Source organism: Psammomys obesus, unplaced genomic scaffold (genome assembly GCF_907164565.1).
Source record: "Psammomys obesus unplaced genomic scaffold, mPsaObe1.curated_primary_1811, whole genome shotgun sequence".
NCBI lineage: Eukaryota > Metazoa > Chordata > Mammalia > Rodentia > Muridae > Psammomys > Psammomys obesus.
Window position 1 is genome coordinate 38640 of NW_026596110.1, and position 23581 is coordinate 62220.

The following is a 23581-nucleotide window of genomic DNA, read 5'->3' on the forward strand; positions in this document are numbered from 1 at the left end:
AAAAAAAAAAAAAAAAAAAAAAAAAGAAGAGGGAGAGAAATACAGGAACGTGGACAAAGTAGGAGGGTACTGGGAAGGACAACAGTTCCAGGAGTAGCAAGTAGAGCAGTGACCACCAAAGCCTCACGGCTGGCCACTGAATTGATCCAATAACCAACTTTACTTTGCAACTTCTTGACACATGCTTTAAAAACACATTTATCCAAGGAATTCAGAGACAGAGAAGATGATTCTTAGGTCACAATCCTCTCTTCACTTGTCCTTCCAATTCACACCTGTGTATTCCCATTTACTTCTTTACACTTCCTTACACCACTACCATCATCATTGCACACATATGGAGGTGTATCATTTTTTTTTTTTAACCTGTGGAAACATTGTTCTTTTTCACTGTTATTAGAGCCTACCTGTCCTAACATAAGAATTCCTTGGGAGTCCTTTTAAATAGAAAATGCTTATTTTCTTTAGAGTTCTGCATTTGAGTATTAGCATTACTTTCTTTGCATTCTTGCAATCCTCAGGATGCTCAGTTCCTCTTTAACCCTGTTCTTTGCTATCATTTACTAAATACCATGTTTCATTTGTTAAACACTGTGGTACCTAACTTATAATTGTTATAAAACCTCAGATCTAGATATTGTATGCTGTATATGTAGACATTCAAGTCTCACATCTTCTATATTATTTTCCCTTACTTCACTTACACTATCCCATTTCAGATAAAGACACACATACCCTTACAGTTTGTCTGTTCAATAGCCCAAGTGTAACTATTAGTATTTAATGAAATTTCTACTTTTTATAAAATACTCTACCTTTTCAAGAGTCTAATATTACATATTAGCTTTCTTTCCTGTATCTTTAGGTTAACCTTTTATTTTTGTGAGTGTGTACATCCACACATGCATGCCACAGTGCACGTGATGAAAGAACAACATGAGGAATCTATTCTCTCCTTCCACCATGTGGGTTTCAAAATAGAACCTAGGTTGTCAGGCTTTGTAGCAAGTGCCTTTACCTGCTGAGATGTCTCACTGACTTGTCTCTTTAAACATGCTTGAGAATTTCTTATCTCGAAGACAATTAAACAACAGAGAATTGACTTTCTACCCTTGTCTCTGGTTACAAGTCTTGTTCTTATTAACATTTGGTCATTTTCACTCTTCATTTCCTGTACATGTACAGATTTCCTATTATTTTTTCCTTCACATTAACTACACTGAAGAAGCCCCTCCTCAGTCATCTCCAGCAGCCACAGGCACTCATATGACATGAGTTCACATCAATTCTCAACATCACTTGACATACCCAGGAAGTACTCCTCATTGAACGACTGTCTGGCTGGCCTCGGCTGACAGTGTGCTCTCCCAAACTGATATGTCTTTAGTTCCTTCTTAGACTCCTTTTCCAGGCCCTTTAGTCACATTTAAAAGTTATGGATATAGGGCTTGATGATGCTAACCTCTGTATTTCTTCCTTCGTTTGTCTTATTCAGCCTATCACTTTCAAGATCATTCATAGTAATGACTGAAACTCATACCTCTAGCTCCACAAGAAATATTTAAATGTACATCCTTTCAAACTTCCAAACTTCTCCTCTGTAGCAGCAATGATTATCAATTAATTTTTCACATCAGAATCTAGGGGATCTCACATTCTATACCTGGAACACTCTGGTGCATTAGTGTCTCTGGAATATACCCACTCCACTGCCACCAACCTAAAGTTTCTAGACAACTTCTGTGGCTTCCTCAACTCATCTAAATTTGTTCCAATTTTACTCTTTTCTATACCTAAGAACTGATTTTCTAGACTGTAGCAGGGAAGATCTTGAAAAAATTTAAAGCCTGTGTGCCTGCCCTTTCATTTCATTCTCATTTTTGCCTACTGCTTTGCAGCCACTCACTTTTGTCTAAAGCACCTCTGTCTTGGTGCTTTCATATCCTATGTGTTTTGTTTGTTTTTTTTTTTTTTTTTTTTTTCTGTCTGGGAACATCCTTTCCACAAGATCAGTTCCATCCTCTTCCCATGTTGGCCAATGCACTCATCATTTAGATCCTGTCTGCTTAACAGTCATTCCCATAGAAAAGCTCATGTTTGCTTTTATTTTGCAGTATTTATAGAACTATAAAAACAGCATCATTGTTTAATGTCTGTACCTTTTGCTATAACACAAATGCCTTCTCAACATTCTCGCTACAAAGCATAAAAATCCATGAGAACAGAACACTACCTGAGGCATACGGTATGTCTAGTAAGTATATATGGAAAGAATGAATGGATATTGATTCTAACACTGGGAACTGGAGACACAAGAAAGCAGTAAGAGTGACACTTTAAAGTTTACTCAAATATCAAAGGGGGAAAAGCAATCATCAATCCTTTAATTGAACTGTAGGTTTCCGAGGAAGGAGAACATTCTAATAAACATGTAATCTGTCAGTAATTTCACTTCAGAAAACACATTTCTAAAATATAAGAGTGTCAAGAACCCAGAAGAAGAATGGAGAGATAGCTCAGAGGTTAAGAGCACTGGCTGCTCTTTCAGAGGTCCTGAGTTCAATTTCCAGTAACCACATGGTAGCTCACAATCATCTATAATGAGATCTGGTAAACAAACACACACACACACACACACACACACACACACACACACACACACAAAACTCAGAAGAAGGAATTAATTAGAAAGGGTCCACTTTCTGTTCAGCATTAGCACTACTATTGTCTACTCTGTACAGCTAACTCCAATGCATATTAGATTTATATACCAATTTGCCTTTTGACCAAGTCTGATTAGAAAAAAAAATTAAAAGTACATGTAAGAAAAATGAGGAACAAAAACACCTAGTAAGGCCCTTTTAATAAATGAACACACTTGGGGCATAAAGTCCAGTGGATCCTATTCATACCTTGAATTAGTAATTTTTGATTCTGAATAAAACAGGAGAAATATAGACTCAAGTTTAGCTATATTCTGAAACCTCAGTCCAGAGTATTTTAAAGCATACTGTGTCATCCTTGTGACATTCAACTAATGCCCCCATCTACTTTTTTTTTTTTTTTTTTGGACTATATAAGAAGAAAGCTTAAAACAAAACAAAACCAAAACACTTTAACAAAAACAACAAATATTTGAGTTAAAAACAAAACAAAACTTTTTTCAATGCTAAAGAGTGGCCCCAGGGTCTTGGGCATGCTATATATTCCAGTATTCCAGCATTGAAATATACTCCCAGCCTGAAACTGACTTGGTGAAGAGAAACAGCATAAATGACAGAGAAGTGCAGTTCTTTAACTCTTAGTGGGCGTGACTACAACTAATCATGGTAGTTAGGGCTGAGCTCTCTGCACAAGGAAGGGATAAAACTGAAGCCTCCAGGCAGTGTATAGGGGAATTTTAATTTAGAACATGGCTGCTCTGGTAAGAGATTACATCCAAAGACCTAGGTCTGTGTGATGAGGCTGGAATACAAACATGTCTTTAGTCTAGGAGACAGAGGCAGGCAGATCTCCGAGTTCAAGGCCAGCTTGATATGGAGTTTCAGGTAAAGAAATTTTCAAGTAAAGAAAAGCTTAGGTCCAGGCATGGTGGTACAGGCCTTTAATCTCAAACAATAAAGGTAAAGTTAATTTGGAGAAGGAAGCAACAATGTTTGAAAGTGATGTCTAATTGGGTGGGCAGAAAAAGTGACGATTAGAGACTGATTTGACAGAATAGGATCTGCCCTACTCTCTCGGGAACAGAGAGGAAAGGAAAGCTACTTAAAGGAGCAACATAGAGAATGAGTGAAGAGGCAGTTTTACTGGGAGTTTTACAGAGAGGTTAAATGAGACAATAAGCTAGGCACAGGTGAAGAGAAAACTAGCCAGAGAGTACAAGGAGCCAGTGAAGATTAGAAACAACTGCTGGAATTAGTTTGAGGCCAAGCAGAGCAATTCAGGGGCCGAGAGAGAAGCCAGGTGGAAAAGTTTGAGCCAGAACAACTGAAGTGAACCAGTTCACCCAAAGCTCAGTAAGAACAAGAAAGGGTGAAGCTTATTAATTGTAAGTCTCAGAGGCTGAAAACTTCTAAGCCTAGGTTAGATTGTACAGAAGCTAGAAGCATGCAGGGTTAGGCCTAGCTTAGCAAATGTTATACCTCTGAGACAACAACTGAAACAGGCGAATAAAAGTTATTTTTACAATATAAAATGCTTTCTTTAATGCTTTACTTGAGATACTAATCGCTGTGGAATCGTTTTGACTGTGTGTTCCTGACCTACTATACCTTTACAGGGATGTCATCATCTTGGTTTGCTTTCTCTGAGGTAAAGACATAGGAGACTTCTTTGTGTGATGTAGTCTGACGGCAGATAGCACACTTGATGGAGCTTCGATGAGACCCCACACTGTACTGTTCAATTATAATAGAAGTGCATTCATTACAGAAGCAGTGTCCGCAGGTCAGTACTGCCCACTGAGAAGAAAATACAGAGGACCAGCCTTGGTGAGAATAGGTCAATGAGACCTTCCTATCCATAAACACATAAACAGGGAGATGACTTACAACTGCAATTCCTAAGCATTTCATGGCAAAATATGTTTTCAAATTATTTTACTCTAAGAGAAATACATTTTCATAATTTTATCTTTGTTTATCTTAATAGTCATCATTTTATAAGAAGCTAGTGTTCTCACTTCAGATTTCGAAAAAAACCATTATAATTTACTCCTTTAGCACTCTAATAACAGATAATGAAGAACTGGAAACAGCAATTTGGAGATAATACACTCACTGCTACTTAATTCATTAAATATATTGAGTTTCAGTGCTAACACATTCACACAGAAGATGAGACAAGTTGATATTTCAGATTTGTTGTGAATGACACAGGAAATTTTCCTGTGGACCTTTTGTCTTAGTTTGCAGCTCTGTGGCAATGGGTTCCTAGGCTCTCAACTGTGTTGTTTTTTCCAGGATTTGGACATGTCTGTATTTGTACTGATAGGGCCAGACAGAACTTTGAAAGTGGTCCAGGAATATCTTTGGAAAACAATTTAGACTAGGGGTAGAACAAACTGGGGTACATAGTGTGGTTTTAAAATAGTTCCTGAAAAAGAAGTTAACTTTATTTCAGTTGGGAACACTTTCCTTACTGCTTCCTAGGTTCATCTATGCTTTCAAGGGCTTAATCCAGAATCTTCAGACCTATTTTACACAAGTTTGCTTTGCCTAGCAATACTATTGAGTACCCTGTGGACCTCAAGTGACACTGAAAATATTGGATACTTTATATGACACACAGGACTTTGGTGACTCACAGAAATTAAACTCATAAAGTGCAGAGCAAGACAGGTCTATAACAGGAAAAAATAATGACTAATTTACATAGGAATAACAGAGCATTCACTGAATTGTTGCTGAGAACAAATGGCAGTAGCTCCAACAGTATCAGCAGGGATATACTGTCCCTCCACCATGAAAATTTGCAAAAACAGTTTCATCACTATTTTTGTAATCCAATTTGAGGTTCAGAAAATCTTGATAATACTAGAATTGGGTAAAATAATGCATATTAAGAAAACTTCAAAACTGTAATAAGACAAAATAAACCTTCAGAGACAACTACATGAGTCTCACTAAAGCTAAGATTTAAAAAGACACTACTCTGACTCCATCCAACTCTACTTTTCTGCTTGTTTGGGGCTAAAACTTGAACCCAGGGCCAACTACATGCTAGACACACCACATCCACTACCACTAAACAATCGGATCCCTGAAGAATAGTGTTGTTTTTATTTAAAAACAGACATTATTATAACATACTATTATATATACTTTTATTCTTCTGCTCAATATTTCATGTAACTGTCCTTTTAAGATTTAGTGTCTTTTAAGAATTTCTCTGTAAATATTGGATTAAAAGGCTCTTTATTCCCAATTACTGCTAATTGGAACACAGAAATAATATATTTAACTTTGCACTTAATTCCATAGAGAAAAAACCCCACTGTTTAAGAGTAGGCCTGTATTTCAAAGACTGAAAAGTAATTCAAATTCTGATATTGTTTATGCTCATTTACCACACAAAGCACAAATAAACCAATAGGACAGAAATACAATCATGTCCATAGGCATTTTCACACTAACAATAATTACTGATTATTTCCTGAATCTCAAAAAAAAAAAGAAAAAAGAAAAGAAAAGACATTTAAATCTGCTAGGAGGAGCTATCTGCACTTTAAAGCTGGGATCTGAGGCTTTACTATTGTTAAGAGCTACATCATTGCCCTCTGTACTACCCTTTCCACTCAACTTGTGTTTTATTACATTTTATTGAATATCAGATATGTTAACGGGGCAAAATTAAGTTACTTGAAAATAATGACTTGTCTAGAAATATGTTTACAACTATGCATCTTTAACGAAAAAGATAACACTGTTCTAGAGTTAAGGTTTTTGTTAGGAAAAAGATGGTTCAAGTATTTGTAACCTTAAGCATGGCACTAAGCCCTGGCCCTACCCCTAAGGTAAGCAATAAATACTCTGTCACAGTTAGGAGAAAGTGCATGTGTTTGTGCTTATACATGAGACACAGAGTAAGACTGACTAGATGTAGAAGCCTTACACATAGTAAGGTGTTCTATAAACTCATGTGATGCTCATTAGAATTTTACCTGCTTTCCCAGCTGTCGAGCACAGATTGGACAAGGTTCTGGATTAATACCTCCTGATGTTTTATCTTGAGACTATAGGAAAAAAAGAAGAATCCCAAAACATGTTAGCTATGTTTTTACATTTAGGACTTGATACATGCTTTGCAATTCATTTATACAAGTATATCCTGGTAATTTCAATGTGAATTATCTAACTGGTGAGACGACTTAGTATTTTATGTATTATGTAATACTATCATTTCTAGCATTTATTCAGGATACAATTAAAGAAAGGAAACCATTTTTTACCAGAGCTTACAGTAGTATGCTACTATACTTGTGATTATAAAAATAAAAAAGCAATAAAGCAAAATACAAATAGCTAAATTTTTGAAACTTTATTCTTAGACTATGTTTATTGTAAAAAAAAATACGAATTAATAACTGGTGTGGTGACAGACAACTGTAATCCTAGCAGTTTGGAGATAGCAGCAAGTGAGTCAGGAGTTCAAGGTTATCCTGAGGGAGCTCTGACTACACGAGACTCTATTTCTTTCTCTCTTCTGCTGGAAAAAAAATTACTTAAAAACACTTAATTTAGAGCTCTGAGATAAGAAGCTTCTTAAATATCACAGCACAAGGATGCATTTATCATGCATGTGCAGCACAAGGACAGACACGAGAAGAGGCTATCACTTAGCAGAATTCTGTATTAGTGTTGTTGCTTCTCTGCATCTCTTGCTGCATCCCATTAGGCAAATAGCTGGAAAGCAGATATATAATTAATTTGAGAACTCTGTGCCTTGAAATTCTATCAAACTGAAATAGATTTTCAAATACCTCCTTAAATTTCTCATAAAATTGTAAAGAGTTATAGAAAATCAGCAAGACAGGCATTTAAACTAAGTACCACATAATGGGAAACTGAATAGACATTCACTAAAAATTTTCTTTTTGATTTCACTAACCAAATATTCAAACATTAAAAAAAACCTGTAACTTGCTAGTAATAAAAAACAAAACTTTGAACTGTACTTAAACTCAGTACCTGTAAAGATTCAAAAATTAGTTTATATAGTCATTTTAAAAAGTTGAGGAAATTATTTCATTTTAATACTGATCACATAAAACAAATCCTACAACACAGTGACTTAAAATAATTAATCACATATTTTTCATAGTTTTGCAGGTCACTTGGGTACTTTTTTGGATGGGCTGGCCTGACTGGGATTGGATGCTCCTGGAGACACAAAGGTTCATGATCCTGGCAGTTGTAGGGTAGCTAGTCAGGGAGGGGCAGAGGCTGAAGTTAGGGTTTAGCAGAGGACCTGTATAGTTATTGTAGACAAAACTAGTCTTAACTTACCTAACAGAAACAAAATGCCTGGGCTACTCATTACAGGACTGATATTTTAAGTGGAAAGTAGGAGTGGTTCTTGAAATATAGTATCGTAAAAATAACATTTTTAAAAACTATACCTTCTCCAAATTAGTTAGGTAAAGAAGCTGTCCAAGTTTTTTCTGAAGCTGTGATGTAGCAACGGCTTTATCATTCACCAGTTTTATACGATTTTGTTCTACCTAGAAACAAACAAACAAACAAACCCTTATTCTCTCTCTAAAAGATGGTTCAACTATATTAAACATGCTTAATTCTTCTAAATAATGCAAATTCACGCCCTGTCCTAAAAAAAATTTACACATTAAAAATCAATTTTACAAAATACTAAAAACATTTTCAAAAGACTTCTTTTATTTTAACGAAAGACAGAATCCATGAAGTTCCTAAAAAAAAAAAAAAAGAACCTCATGATATATAGGAAATTAATTTGAATTCTATTTCTGTGCCACTTCTCAATAATGCATGGGATGAAGACAATGACATGATACACTGCTTGGTGGGAGTGGCTTATGAAATCTAGGAAGACTATTTCTGGCTTTTCTTCCCCTTCTGCAATACATCAGACAGAACATAAAATTAAATGAGAAGGAATTTCCTTCTTACTTCTTAAGTTTGTAGTGCTGTACATTTAGCCTAAAACATACATTTGAAGAAGAACATCACAGCCAATTCATGCTTAAGTAAGACAGCATATAACATAAAAATTATCTTAAACTTTCTAAATCATAGTCTAAATGCTTTAGAAAAAGTAATCAAGTTTAAGGGATTAAACACCCCATAAAGAATAAAAATAAATTTTACAGGAAATAAATAGTCTTGCTATGGAATAAGAAAAAAATGGGTGGAACTTGACATAAATGAAGATTATTAAGGCATACACTGTAAATATCTACTATTAGCAAGAAGGAAAAAAACCCTGCAAAATTGAAGCTTTTGGTTACTTTTGAGAAACATGTTTTTCAAATTTTGATAAAACAGGCTATAAAATTCTTCTAAAAGTGGCCAAGACTGTCTATCGGATTTGATGCATAGAAAGTATTTAAGAACAGATGAAAGTACCCAAACAGTGGACAACTAAGCATGTATCACACATGAATGAAACTGCTCACTTTGACCTATAAAAATCAGTTCGTATGACTACCCTTATGGCAGTAACTATTTCTAGAAGACGTTACTGATCTGACTTTACGTCTTCTAGCATCTTGGGTTTTTGCTGTGGCTTTTCTGTGACCAATTCTCAACTACCTCATGAGGTTCAATGATGTGATGGACAGGTGGGTTTGGCTTTGGCTCCTTAGGATGGCGTACTCTTAGTCGCTCTGTAGCCATTGCAAGTTCATCAACAGCAGACACGCGATCTCTCAGAGTCATCCAGTATTCATGAAGTAACTGAAGAGGAAAGATAAAGACAACGGCAAGAACAGAATTAAAAATGTCCAAAATCATCAAGATGTGCTTTGAACAAAAGGCTTCAAGGAGGCCTACATGTTTTCATTTAAGCATTCGAGGAAAAGCAATTCCTTGGGCTAACTGAAGATGAGGGCATCTGGGAAAATAACCCTCTACAGTTCTGCTACAGTTCTCAAGAACAGAATACCTCAAGATTTCATGCAAGACAAAGATCTGCGTAAACCAATACTAGATTTATGTGATCACCACTTTGTTTTTGTCTTAAATTATTTTGATATTATATTCACATAATCAAGATAATCTGTAAATATGGTATTGAGATTTCTGAAATAACTGAGCATACACAATCTGATTCAAGAGAGCTATTCAGATACATTCCTTACAAAGCCTTAATACTAACATTTTTTTCCTATTCTTCCTCTTTCAGAGTCAAGAAGGCAATTATTATTAATTCCACTTTTCAGTGGAAAAAATACTATAAGTACTTACACAACTTTTCCAAAATTTTTAGAAATTTTATCAATCACTATATTTTGATAAGCTTTCTTCACTAACATATTCTGAAGTAGATACTAGTTGATGGATCCAGCAGTAGCTCATCCATTTTTCATTTATTGTGCAAAGGTATAAAGGACAAATGCATGAAGATGAAGAGAGGCATGAGAGGCACTCACCTAACTACAGAGCACATGGCAAGAGTAGCGTACAGAAAACAACACAGGAATGCAGGGCAATGTACAGAACACTGTTTTCTCCACAATACACTGTAATGAACTGTGTTCATGTGTTTTACATTTATTGTAAATGATAAACCAATAATTTCAACTTTATAAAAGTACCATTCCCTAATTTATCAAATATATGAACTGTCATTTTAGACAATAAATCTTCTCTTCAATACAATTCTTTTGTTTTGCATTAAAATTTTTTTAAATGACATATAGAAATGTGATATAATTTAAAAGTACTTTGTTTCCCCTTACACATCTCACATGCAAAGATCAAAAGGCAACAAATTTAATATGAAAAATTATTTAATAATAAAAAATCCTAGAAGCACATTTCATATATAGTTAGAATGCAATGAAATCACTAAAGTAAAAGCCAACTAATGCTTATTGCAAGTTTCCAGATTTCCAACCTGAAAAATATTTACTATGCTTCCCAACATTGAAAACTGATACTGATATTTGGTTGTTATTCCCAAGGAAAACCAAAATAAAGTCATATGTTACTTTAAAAAAAAAAAACAGCCACTAAGATGCAGCTTAGAATAAAATACATAATTAAATATTTACACATATTAATTGCTAGAGTCATTTTAATAATAATTTTTGTTTACTAATTTAATAAAGAGAATTTGCCAAGTATTATTACCCTTTATTATAATAACTGCATTTTGCCGGGTGGTGGTGGTGCATTTGAGAAGCAGAGGCAGGTGGATCTCTGTGAGTTCAAGGCCAGCATAGTCTACAGAGTGAGTTCCAGGAAAGCCAAGTCTACACAGAAAAACCCTGTCTCAAAAACCCAAAAACCAAACCAAAACAAAAAAACTAAAAATCAACAACAACAAAACCAACTGCATTTTAAGGCACAAAATCATGACATACTGTCTCCAAAGCAGATTTAAACATTAATGTAAAAGGGTTTCTAACTGCAGAAGTTTAAAAATAGTGTACCTTATATTCCTTCTTCCATGCCTCAAAGAGATCCATTGAAACACTTCCTTCATCTATATATTCAACATCGAACCTATGGGATCTTGCAAATGATAATATTGCTTTCATAGATCTCTCTGTCTCACTTATTGCCCTCAGGCCTCTGGTAGTGGTAGGTACTCTATCATCCACAAGTCCTTCTTCATCTTCTATCATTTCTTCAAAGATTGCAGTCTGGCCTTTGACTCTGAAAAGACATCAGAACTAAGCAATTCTAACTGCTGCCAGTGTGTAACAAGCATTGCAAATAAAAGATGACAGCAGGACAAACAGAGGGCAGGTTCAGTAACTCTATGGCAATTTTCATGTCAATAAAAATGCTTGTAGGTCTTTGAAAATATAACAGCAATTCTGAAAATTGTCTTGTGCTGAATTTTTTGTTTCGTTTTATATTTTTGAGACAGGGTCTCATGTAGTTCAGACTAGCCTCATACTCACTACATAGCAGAGATTGGCCTTTAACTCCTGATCATCCTTCTTCCAACTTTCAAAGGTTAAGATTGTCTCGTATTTCATGAGCACAATCCAGGAGAGCAAAACAGAAACACAAAAGCCAGGCAGCCAACCAACCAACCAACCAATCAAAACAAACAAACAAAAAACCAACCAACCAAAAACCCTCAAAATCTCATTCTATAAATCACATTCTAAGAATTCTGAGCCACCACCATTACCAGGCATTAAAAAACAAAGAAAAAAAGACAAAGTGGTAAGAAAGCAAAGGCCACAATCAAAACACAGCCTTGGCTACAGCCTGAAGTATAGCAATTCCAAAATAAAGATGAGGTGTTTGATGAAAAAAATAGTAAGTGCTACTATTTTTTTTTTTTAATTAGCTACTTATTCCACACTAGCACTTTGCTATGTAGTTCTATGTAATTTCTTATTTAATACTTAATTATAGGTTAGGTTATTACCTTCATTTCATGAGGGTCAGAGAAGTAATTTGCTCTTGTCAGTCGACAGAGATTTGAATTCAAACCTATCAATAATATGTTATTGAGTCTGGGATCTTACTACTACTCTCAATTGTTCCTCAATTACAATAATTATAGACTGTCTGTAACTGAACATGAACACTTAGGGGTAATGGGCATGCTAAATGCCAAAGGGCTATTAAACTGATTGAATATGGGTAAAAATATAATAAAAGTCATAATGGAAAGTACAGTCACATAGTCAGACATTCACTCCTTTGAAATGGTTCTTTTTTTCTCATGGGTAATATCAGTGAACTTACGTGTTAGAAAATAGCTTTGATTCATACTCTGTAAACAGTTCATCAGCTTTACAAAAGATGCAGCTGAAAAAGAGAACCAGAGAAATATATTCACAAATATGGCCAGCAATAAGATAACTTCTAAAAAAAAAAAAAAAAAAAAAGAAAGCTCAACATTTTTTTTAATAAAGCACTTTAAAAAAAAATAACATAGTTTTCAAACACATAAGCTTTGATTTGCTTTATTTTTAAAAATACATCTCTATATCTGTCTGAATTAATAGAAAATGGTTCAATTTATGAACAATTATTTCTTATCTCAGATTGGAAGTCGCTGTACCCTGCATAAATTCACTGGTTACCCACCAGTTGAGAGGGAGTCTAACTGGCCGCAAGTGACAGACTGTTGCAGATTCAATCACATCACGGGATGGAGGTCTCTCTAGCTTCTTCACAGCCTCCCTCACTAGCTTCTGGAATTTAAGGAGCTCTTCCATTTGCGTTGTGAGTAAGAATTGAAGACCTCTGCAGTCACGGAACCTTATTCCCATCAGCAGCACAGTACACAGCATAAAGAAAGTAGTGTCAGTTTCTTCAGAAAATGTGTGTCAATCATGGTGTTAAAGAAACTCAAGTTCAGACACTCCACTGAGACTCCCCTTCAGATGTACCCAGTGGTACCTACCAGTACTCAGAGTTTAATAACATGTATTGCCTGTTACAAAAAGATGCCAAAGAGTTTGGTGGTTTTATCCTTGGGAACTACAAAAGAGAATCCGGTATCTCTCAAGGATCAAGACTAACATATTCCAGTTTTCTAAGGCTAGATGAGCACAGACTGTCTCTTCTGACATTCTTTTTCTATTTGGAAAGAGTAGAGACAGGGTAAAACAACATTGAGAGTAAAAATGGACAAGAGTCATATTTTTTGTTATAAAAACATAACTAATCCAGGTGCAGTGGTACAAGCCTATAATCCTAGCAGAGGCAGGTGGATCTGTGAGTTGAAGGAGAGTCTGGTCCATATGATAAGTTCAGGACAAGACTATACCGTGTCTCAAACCAACAAAAATAAGTCTGAAACAAAGAACAGACGCCAAGGAGTCTAAAAAACATTTCAAGTGGCTAAACAGGGAAAAAGATCTCTGTCTCAGACTTAATATCTAATATTTTTGTTTGAAACGTTTATTCAATAAAATGTATAACCTGGGTATTCCTAACATGTTGGAACACTGAAGCACTTCCAGATACTAAATGATTTGAGCAATTGTAATTATACAGTGATTCTTTTTTGTATTATTTTCTTACTTCTCTGACATAGAGAGCTTGTCAGTTTGTTGCTTGTAGTTACTGATTATTTCATTTCGCACCCGCTGAACAAGGTCCTCATCAACAGAAAATTCCATTGCTTTATGGATTACATTCAGCCACCAGGGAGAATTAGAGTGAATCTGGAAAAAAAAAAAAAAAAAAGGCCAAAACTGATCAATTAGTACATAGCATTCACTTAGAAAGAAGATATAAAAATTGAAAAATACTGATAAATTCTTATTATAGATAAATATGTGGAAACTGTATTTATACCTCCACATCACAGAGAAAGACACACAAAGTGTGTATATATACTGGGCAAATATCTCTTTTGTATTCATAGCAAGAAAGCTTTCTTTGGAATAATCTACATGAATGAGATTTGATGTAAAACTTGTATAGCAAAGCTGTATTAAAAAGTATTTTATCAAAATAAAAAGTATTTTATCAAATTAAAAATGCAGTACTTTCTAAGTGTAAATGACAACACACCACAAAAGGGTTAGAGCTAATCAATATTGAACTAGATTTGACCAAATAACAAAATTATGACTAGACACTAAGTAATTAATGAATTAAGAAGCATAACGTGGAACAACTGATAAAAACTGTAAAATATTAGAAGTAAAAGCCAATGTATTTGTGTTGTCTCCTCTTAGACTGCTCCGGTGCATAAAAATAAATTCAGAAAAGACAAGTATCTCCTCTGTAAGAATACCCATGATCCTAAATATAGAACATTATACTGCTAAGATCAAAAGGAGACTACAGAAGTCTTTATAATTTCTCCAAAGGACAATCTGTTATTTATTCAACATAAAAAAGCAAGCCACCACAATTTAAAAGAAATAAAACAAAATTTCAACAAAGTGGCTCATCTATGTATTAGTCCACTCCAGGAAGAAACACCATTAACCGTGTAAATATACTTGAGGTAGTCTGAGTGAGAATGGCCCCCCCAGGCTATTTATTATGTTTGAATTCTTAGTTCCCAGCTAGTAGAAGTATTTGGCAAGGATTAAGAGGTGTGACCTGGAGGAGGTGTGAGACTTCCTCCACTTCCAGTATACCATCTTTCTCTCTGCCTCATGTATGTGGATCAAGACATAAGTTCTCAGCTGTTTCCGCCTCCAAGCCTTTGTTTGTTCTGCCATCATAGACTCTAACTGCTGAAACCAAAAAGCCCAATTAAACAATTCAATTTTTTTTCAGAAGTTGTCTTGGTCATGGTGTTTTGTTCTAGCAACAGAAAAGTAACTTAGACATTTGCATTACATAGAGGCACTCAATTAGGTGCTAAGAATTGAAGAAGAGAAAAATGTTCAAACAAAATAGATCCAAAGTGGTATCTGGGGACAAGTACCTTTTTTTGGAGCTCCCGTATGGACTGCTGCACAGGCTGCAAAGCTTGCTGGGCTTCAGCAACTTCTGTATTGCACCTAGTCATATAATGTTCCCGAAGCTGCTTGGCCTATGTTGAAATAGAAAGTGAATATAAACATTCGCTTTAGGGCTTGAACATAAAGTAGTTTATTTCAGTAACAGTGTAGTCATTCCATACATTTAAAGTTCCTTGATTTAAACATAAAATTCCATAAATAAAAAATAAAATATAGAATAATTCTAGAAATTCCTAAGATAAACAATGAAAAGAACAAAACTGATGCTGAAGTCACAAAATTTGAAAATAATTATAGATTTATTCCTTATAGAATAAAGAAGGCATTAATATTTCACAAGAAAAGCAAGAGACACCTTAAAGAATTACTTATCTGATGTATCTGAACCTGTTCCTGCACAATTTTTTTATTTAGAAGTCCTAATCTCAGTGACTGACTTGGAGATAGGCCTGTAAGATAACTAAGGCCGTATGGGTAATACCTTAGTGGAGTACTTATGAGATAAAAAAATAGTGGGGATGTACAAGCATGAAGGAAAGGCCACATAAGACGACACCAGCTCTGCAAGAGAGGAGCGGCAGGAAAAATTAAACCCATAGGTTTGAGAAATACACCTTGACCCTGGACTTCAACTTCTACAACTGTAAGAAATAATCCTTCTTTAAGCCTCCCATATTTAATATTTATATTATAATATTTAAGAATATTATAGTATTCTTATAATATTCCTAGTGGACTAACATTACCAGGAATAAAAATATCCTTCCTTACCCTTCTACCTTTTTAAATAGTGAACAAATAATCACAAAAAATATGGTATATGGGTCTAGGGAGATAGCTAAGTGCTTATTGTACATGCCTCACAAGCAAGAAGTACACGAGTTCAGATCTCCACAACCCACATATATGCCAAGTGGGCATGACAGCTTGCCTTTAATTCCAGGATCCCCTGAGCAAGCTGGCTAATAATGACAGATTTATCAGTGAGCTCTGGGTTTGAGTGAAAAACTCTGCCTCAAAGAATAAGATAGAAGAACTTTTAAGGATGATTTCTGACATCAAGCTTGGACCTCCATATTCATGCGCACACAAGTACACCACCCACATACAGAGTTGAGGAGAAAAAAAAAGATAACATACACACAAAGGAAAATGTGCTACTATTTGTAACAATACCAGATAAACACAGAGGATATACTAAATAAAACAACTGAGGCATTGAAAGGTAAATGCTGCATTTAGATATAGGATTTAAAAGCTAAATCTCACACAAATAGAGAGAATGGTGGTTGCTAGAGACCGCAGAGATGGAGGATACTGGTCAAAGGTTTATACAATTACTATAATTACACTATGCTACTGAGAGAAGATTTTAAATATTTTCTATAAAAAATTAAGGACATGAGGTAACAGGGATAGGTTATTAATGGTGAGTTAGCCACTCCACAGTATGTGCATACATTAAATCATCAATTTGTATATTAGATTATATATTTGTATATTATAAATCTATGTAGTCAATAAAAATTACTCAATTAACAAATACAAAGGACTAAATGTACTTATAAAATCCCATTTTCTATCTTGCTGATTCCAATACAAATTCTACTTTGGAGTTCATTACATTTCAACCATATCTACTCTTTCAATTTTTGTCACCTTTGATCTTAAAAAAAGGCAAAAAATCCTGGGGAGAATTAGTATAGAAAGCTATTAGGAATTTCTAGTGAAACAGTTACATTATCATTCATTTCAATAAGAGAAACCTCTTAGAATGCCATTGAAATCTTATATTCATTTACTGTCTTAAATAAAATATAGAAAGGAAAGAATTTTACTTTTCTCTTTTCTAAACTACACCCTTTATAATCCTACCATGAGATGAAAATCTTTTGTTAATCATTAATGTAGTATCTACAACCCATGTAACATATATACAAGTAGATCACCAGACAAACAAAATAATATAAAGTCCAACTTTCTCTGGCGTTCCAAGTCACCACAGCAAAGTTTGGAACATCAAAATAACAGGAAAACATGGCTGGTTGATTTACGTAAATGTAAATAGAAATAGCTACTAGATGAAGTATAAAGTTTGAAAAAATAAGCTTTTACAAACAGAATGAAAAGAATGACAATTACCTCTTCTTCAAGTCTGCCATCTCTCAAAGTAGGAGGTATCCCTGGGTGTTTGGCTACCAACAGCTCCATTAAGTTATGTGTGGCATGAAGTCTCTGAGAACACACAAAAAATGAAGCTATGATGCAATGCCATGGACACCATAGAATCTACTGTATGACATAGAGAGCATGAATTTGAAGTTTATACTGCCAAATACTTTTCCTCTGAAAATATGCAGTAACATTTTTTTTCCTAGGGGAAAGTGAACAGCAAATGTCTTCAATCATAATGACATGAGTTTTCTTCAATTAAAAACACACATTTTTCTGCAGTATGGCTATGTACTTAGCAGGCTACAGAGTATATAGGAATATTTTTCCTATTGTAGACATGCAATAATCTATACAGGGAACTGTGGAAAATTCAAGGATGCACAGTAATGCAAAAATTATGATTTCCTAACCTGATTCCCTTTCTAGAAAATGAGTCTGAAGGAGTCTACCAAGATTAGAAAAAAAAAAAAACACAGCTAATAAAAACAGTTGTTATCTGAACACACTGAGCTTAAAGAATCAAAAGGGGAAAAGTTGGAGTTGAGATGAGAGAAAGGACAAAATTCTGTATTTCTATTATGCATAATCTTCTTCCCATCTCAATACTGAGTCGGCTATTGACTAAAGATTAGAGGCAATGAGCAGGACTGAAATGAAATTACAATAGTTTAATTCTTAACGTCACATTTTACCTGAGAGGATAACCAAGAGCAGAAGATTATTAGTAGAAACTTTCAGTGAAAAACATGATTTAGTACCTGTGTTTTGAGACTTTCAGGATTCATTCTATCTGGGCAGAGATTACTAGCTAGAATAAAAATCTCTGTGAAGTCTACAGTAGCTCCAATGTCTGAGGTCTTTTCAACATGGCTTCTTAAATCACACACTGAGTGTAATTAACATATTTAATAGCAAAAATGTACAAATGGTACTACAGACATGTGTTTCATCTTCTCTGTGTGTACATGTTTAAGATCCCATGAGGCACACACATGTTTATGGTCCATGTCCTGCCTTGTTATTTAGTTGACCTTTGTTGATCTCTGCCCTTCTTATACTCTTTTTCAAATGTTCACTATATCACATGAATATACAAATTCTATAGTCTGACAAACTAGGTATCAAGCCAAGGACTGCAAAGATTAACAAATGTTACTGCAAAGAGCAGTTACTGCTATAATTCAAACATACAAATCCTCCTAAAAAGATCTCTAAAAGTCTAGCTTAGCAGATCAAAAGTGTCATATTTATTTTAGTTAGTTTCATTATTTTAGTTTAGCTCATTTTCTTCTGTCTTTATGAAAACTAAACAAACACATTGATATCATATGGAGAATTATAAAATTAGCCTACTCTCTGAATGACAAATAACGGAAACTATCTTCCAGTGTAGGCTATAGGCCTACATAGAGAGAACAATGGTGATTTTCAACTTTATTATATGTACAAATCATTCAAGGTAATATTAAAAAGGAATTCCAGCTTTATCTCTAGTAATTATGACTCAGTCCATTGTTACCCTTTATTTAACATTAACATTTTGAAAAATCATTGTTTAAAACAATTTCAATATATACCTGAAACCTTTTCAGGCTGCACTTACTTGTAGTGAGTCAGTTTTGAGTTTTCCTTTGTGTTCCTCAGATGAGCGTAGTACTTCTCTGTATAGCTCTGCTGCCAAGGCATACTCACCTGTGAAATTAAAATGCATTGAAAGGACACAAATCACATCACTCTCACTGTTACCCACTTACCTTTAATCTAAAAGGCTGTAACACAAAAATAACAATTCTAACTCTTATTATGGCTATCATTGTTGATTTTGTAGTGCTGGGGATGAACTAAGAGTTTTGCACATGCAGGACAATGACCCTACCACCATGCTAACACTCCCAACCCTGTAACTTACTATTTTTGTTGATTGAATAATCTGACTTTGTATCAGGATTATTGCAGTTTTTATGGTTCCTTTATTTCACAGGATACTGAATTGTTTTAAATAATAGAGATATATTTGGAATAAAGTATTCTTATAATGCCTTAAAATTATATTGAAAAGATGAATTAATTAAACTTAGAAAAATAATATTCCTGTTATTAGAAAAAAAAGGTTGCAAACTAGCATTCATTACAGCTTAAAATAAAAAACAAATTTGGGACATTGGTAGTGAAAAACAAGTATTCATGATACTCTGATCAATCTACACCTAATTTTCAGAAAAATAATAAACTTTTATTGATATATGTACTTGTTCCTGGTTAAGGAATAAAAAATTTTCAATTAAAAACATATAAGCTGAACAAGAACAACAGCAATAAACAGGCTACACTGGATGGGGGGAAAGACTAGAAGGCTTAATCCCACACAAAGAACAGGCAACTGAGCAATGATGAGTGGAGAAATAGTCTTCCCTAGTGAAGAGCTGAGCAATTGCTTATTCAATACCAAATAGTCAGCCCTCAGAACATATATGCACCCCAAGTAGGTTATATTTAAGTATATATTTGTATAAACATATACATATATGCATGTAACAATAAAAAAGAGGCCATGATTTTCAAAGTGAGAAAGGAGGAATGGTGTAATTATGTTATAATATCAAAACCGATAAAAATAATTTTTAAAAACAACACTTCAAAAATCAAGAGCTGTCTGTAATGATAGCACTACAAGGGACAAGGACCGGGCCTTTGAGGCCAGCCTACATGACACAGTGAGTTACAGGCCAGTAAGACTAAATCCCTGTCTCAAGAAAAGAAGGAGAAAATATACGCGGAAACCAAGCACAAACCTTAGCAGTCTTTGCACTTCTGGCTACACACACTGCAGTTAGTTCATGCTCATGGCACACTCACAGGAAGCATTCAAAAAGCATCTACTGGAGCACAGACTTAAACAATAGACAATGGGTCAAACCCGACCTTCTGCATTTTTATATAATTTCTCAGTTTAGAACTGCTTTTACATTTTTATTTTTTGTGATGTGGGATTAAAGTCAGGCTCTGTATTTCAGGCAAGTGAACAAACTGCCACTGAGATACATATCAATATTAATTTTACATTTTAAGACATCTTAAACATTTTTAAACTTCAAAAGATGTTTTATGACATGAAAACTTTAACACCATTAATAATGTTTTATTGGCCTTCAGCTCTGCTCACTCCTGTGCTGTCCATAGCTGCTTGTGCATTACAGAAGCAGGACTGAGTGGATGCTGAAGCACCCCATGGCTCAGAAAGCCTGCGAAGTCCTTTCTGGCTTATTACAGAGAAGGGTAAAAATGCTGATGGAAAGGAGAGAAGAGTCATGTTTAGTAGGCTTAAGTAAAAGCATCTACTTTTATTTGCTGTCTGAGTAAAATCTCAAAACTAGTAAGTTACAAATTAAACTTAATATTGCATATCAAAAAAAGTTATGAAATATAAAAAATGCATAGATCTGTTGCTGTTTCTTTGCCAAGAGGTATATTATTCTTTCCTGAAAATCAAAACAATTTTACAGCAATTTTATTAATATTTAGGTTTATCATTATAACCAAAATCAATTTTCCACATGGACATGTACACATCCCTAAGTTTGGGATAGCTCTCTCTCTTCTTTCCCCCATCTTTTTAAGCTCATATATATGAACATTATGTATGCATATCACACATGCTGAACATATATATACATTTACAAAATAGAAAGCATTCTAAAATACATCTATTCACAACACTAAGGACTCAGCTAATTTCTACTCAGCTTAATAACCAAAAAATTATTTTCTTAAAAATAGCCACCTAATATAATAATTATTTTATTCAATTATTTTCATGCAGTAAATTTTTATTGGTTTTTTTTTTTTTTTTTTGAAAAGGGACTTCCCTACTTAGCCTCAATTAACCTTGAATTTCCATTTTTTTTCTGCTTCAGCCTTCGTAGTGCTGAGACTGAAACACCATTAAATAGACATATTGACACAATTAGTACCTATACTACCATTTGTAAAAAACAATCATTTAATAAATTGTCATTTAAAAGAAGCATCGTGGCTTAGAACATAATCTAAGCAGTTGATCAGGAATGCTTTATTATAGCCCCTGGTTCATGTTTACAGAAATAAAATGTCTGAGGAAAACACAAATTATTTATGTTCAACAAGTTTAAGACACCACCAAACTTGGAAATACACATTCTGGGCCACTTGATGGCACTAACATTTCCAAGTTACTGAACTGGATTTGATAATTCCAAGCTCATTTCTTTGAAATACTATATATAGAAAGCATGTTGTTTAAACTCATAATACCATGAGTTTAATACCATAGTCACTGAGGATCTGAAATTATTCATTATATATCACTCATTTCCATATTATAAGCAAGTATTTCTAGAATTTTAAAATGTAGATTTCTTTTAAAAGCTCAATCTTTTTTGACTGATTTTTATATAACCAGAGTGTAAACAAACAGCATTAGCAACTATAACCTACTTATAGACAAGGAACTAGAGGAGTACAATAAAAACCACATGCAAAGAGTACCATGCAGCTTGTCTGGTGACAGTGTGAGACTGCTGTGGAGGAGTCTATATACATAAACCCTACAAAAGCCTGACTGCTTAAGATGACAAGTTGTTCTACTTCAATCCTGACATCAGGGGAGGAAAAGAAAACAATCAATCAGAGAGGGAGACAAGATAAAAGGCAAGAGAGGAAAATACACTCATTGTCTATCCAAGCTTGTTAGAACAACATAAAATAAGAGAGAGCCAGGTGGGGTGGTTCATTGTCTGTAACCCCACACTAGAACACAACATGTAAACCAGGCTGGCCTGAAATCTGTGGCAGATATGCTGCCACTAAATCCTAAGTGTGGGGATAACAGACTTGTGCACCAAGACATTAGCATGGTCTTAAAAAAGCAAATGAGTTCATATGAATAAGTTTCATTAAGCAAAATGAGATAATCCCCCAATCACCAAGCAACCAAGCAAGTAAAACACTGTATAGTCATAAAACTCTTATGTATAACAAAATACATATAGAAAAAGATCGTTTCTAGCTGTAACCCCAACTTGCCTCAGGAGGCTGAGAAAAGAGGAATACAAGTTTGAGTTAAGCCAAGGCCAAGCCAAGTTCAAAGCTTGGATTATAGAGAGAGACCTACCATAGGGGTTGGAGGACACCATTTCTCAGATAGGATGCTAGATTTTAATGACCCCAAAGTATTTTTAAATATTACATTTATTATTCACACATTTTCAAGGATGCTCATATTTTTCACTTGTAGTGGTCATGTAATCTACCAACTCTAATCACAATTACTCTAGTCAATGAATCTGGCAAGCTGTTATTAGATATAATACACATTCTCCTAACTTTTGCTTAATTCTCTCCAAGCTGGTATAAAATAAAGTCAAGCTGGTATAAAATAAAGTACAACTATAAAATTCTTTACTGGAGTTGCTTATCTATTTAGTCTTTTCTTTATAGGACATGCTTATTAAAATGATTAAAAATCAAGGAAATGTAAATTTGTAAATACTATTGTTGAAAGAGCCTGTCACTGTCCCAAAACAAAGCTTTTCTCAAAGTTGTAGGTGACGTATCTGGAAAATTTATCAGACACAACCATGTTTTTGTCCTGTTATTAATTATTGTTAATAAAATCTACATTATGAACAAGGTAAAATCACTACAAACCCGAGATCACTCCATATTATAATCCATAATATGAGGAAGATCTGGTTCTCAAGTTTTCAGTGTTTCTCTGCTTCATACTAAGAATGACTGCCTTCTGGAGGAAGCAAAGCACAGGCTACTCAATACTGAAATGTAAAGGACTAACATATATGTTCTGAGTGTCAGAGGCTAGCTCAGTTATGAGTGTAGAGAAGCCAAACGTCTTTCTGCCCTGTATGACCTACTTTTATCCAACTTGTGAGGATTACTCTAGTTCTACTCAGCCATTTTGGAAAGGAAGAAACATTTTCTAGTATGGTTCTGCCATGCCAAAGAACAAACAATGCAGGCTAATTAGAGGCTTAAAACTCTTATCTTGTACTCTACAGGAAGTATGTATTTCTCTAAACAAATCATTTTTTGTTGGTGTACGTGTGTGCAGGTACATGTTTGCAAATGAGTACTGCAGGCAAAGGAAAATCTAGAGTCAAGTACTCAAGTACTGTCTATTTTATTTTTGGAGACAGGGTCTCTTCACTGGCCTGATTTTCTCCAGTAGCTATGCTGGATTACAAGAGTGCATGCACCAACAAACCATACTGGCTCTTTTAAACATGTTTTAAAGGACCAAACTCAGATTTT

The 23581-nt window shown here is 34.5% G+C and overlaps 1 protein-coding gene across 6 annotated transcripts in view; it reads right to left on the reverse strand.

The window, feature by feature from the left end:
* The window catches only part of Shprh (SNF2 histone linker PHD RING helicase), a 90586-nt gene that overhangs the window by 28553 nt on the left and 38452 nt on the right, over nucleotides 1-23581 (reverse strand). For 5 of the 6 annotated variants that reach the window (XM_055629116.1, XM_055629117.1, XM_055629121.1 and 2 more), the window contains exons 15-25: nucleotides 18879-18967; nucleotides 17243-17335; nucleotides 15064-15171; nucleotides 13698-13840; nucleotides 12756-12929; nucleotides 12411-12473; nucleotides 11132-11357; nucleotides 9288-9431; nucleotides 8120-8221; nucleotides 6662-6733; nucleotides 4272-4460 (exon numbers count right to left, since the gene is read on the reverse strand). In XM_055629116.1, coding sequence (XP_055485091.1) covers nucleotides 4272-4460; nucleotides 6662-6733; nucleotides 8120-8221; nucleotides 9288-9431; nucleotides 11132-11357; nucleotides 12411-12473; nucleotides 12756-12929; nucleotides 13698-13840; nucleotides 15064-15171; nucleotides 17243-17335; nucleotides 18879-18967 — 1403 coding nt within the window. The remainder of the gene's footprint in view (nucleotides 1-4271; nucleotides 4461-6661; nucleotides 6734-8119; nucleotides 8222-9287; nucleotides 9432-11131; nucleotides 11358-12410; nucleotides 12474-12755; nucleotides 12930-13697; nucleotides 13841-15063; nucleotides 15172-17242; nucleotides 17336-18878; nucleotides 18968-23581) is intronic. The other variant, XM_055629118.1, reaches the window with a different exon arrangement.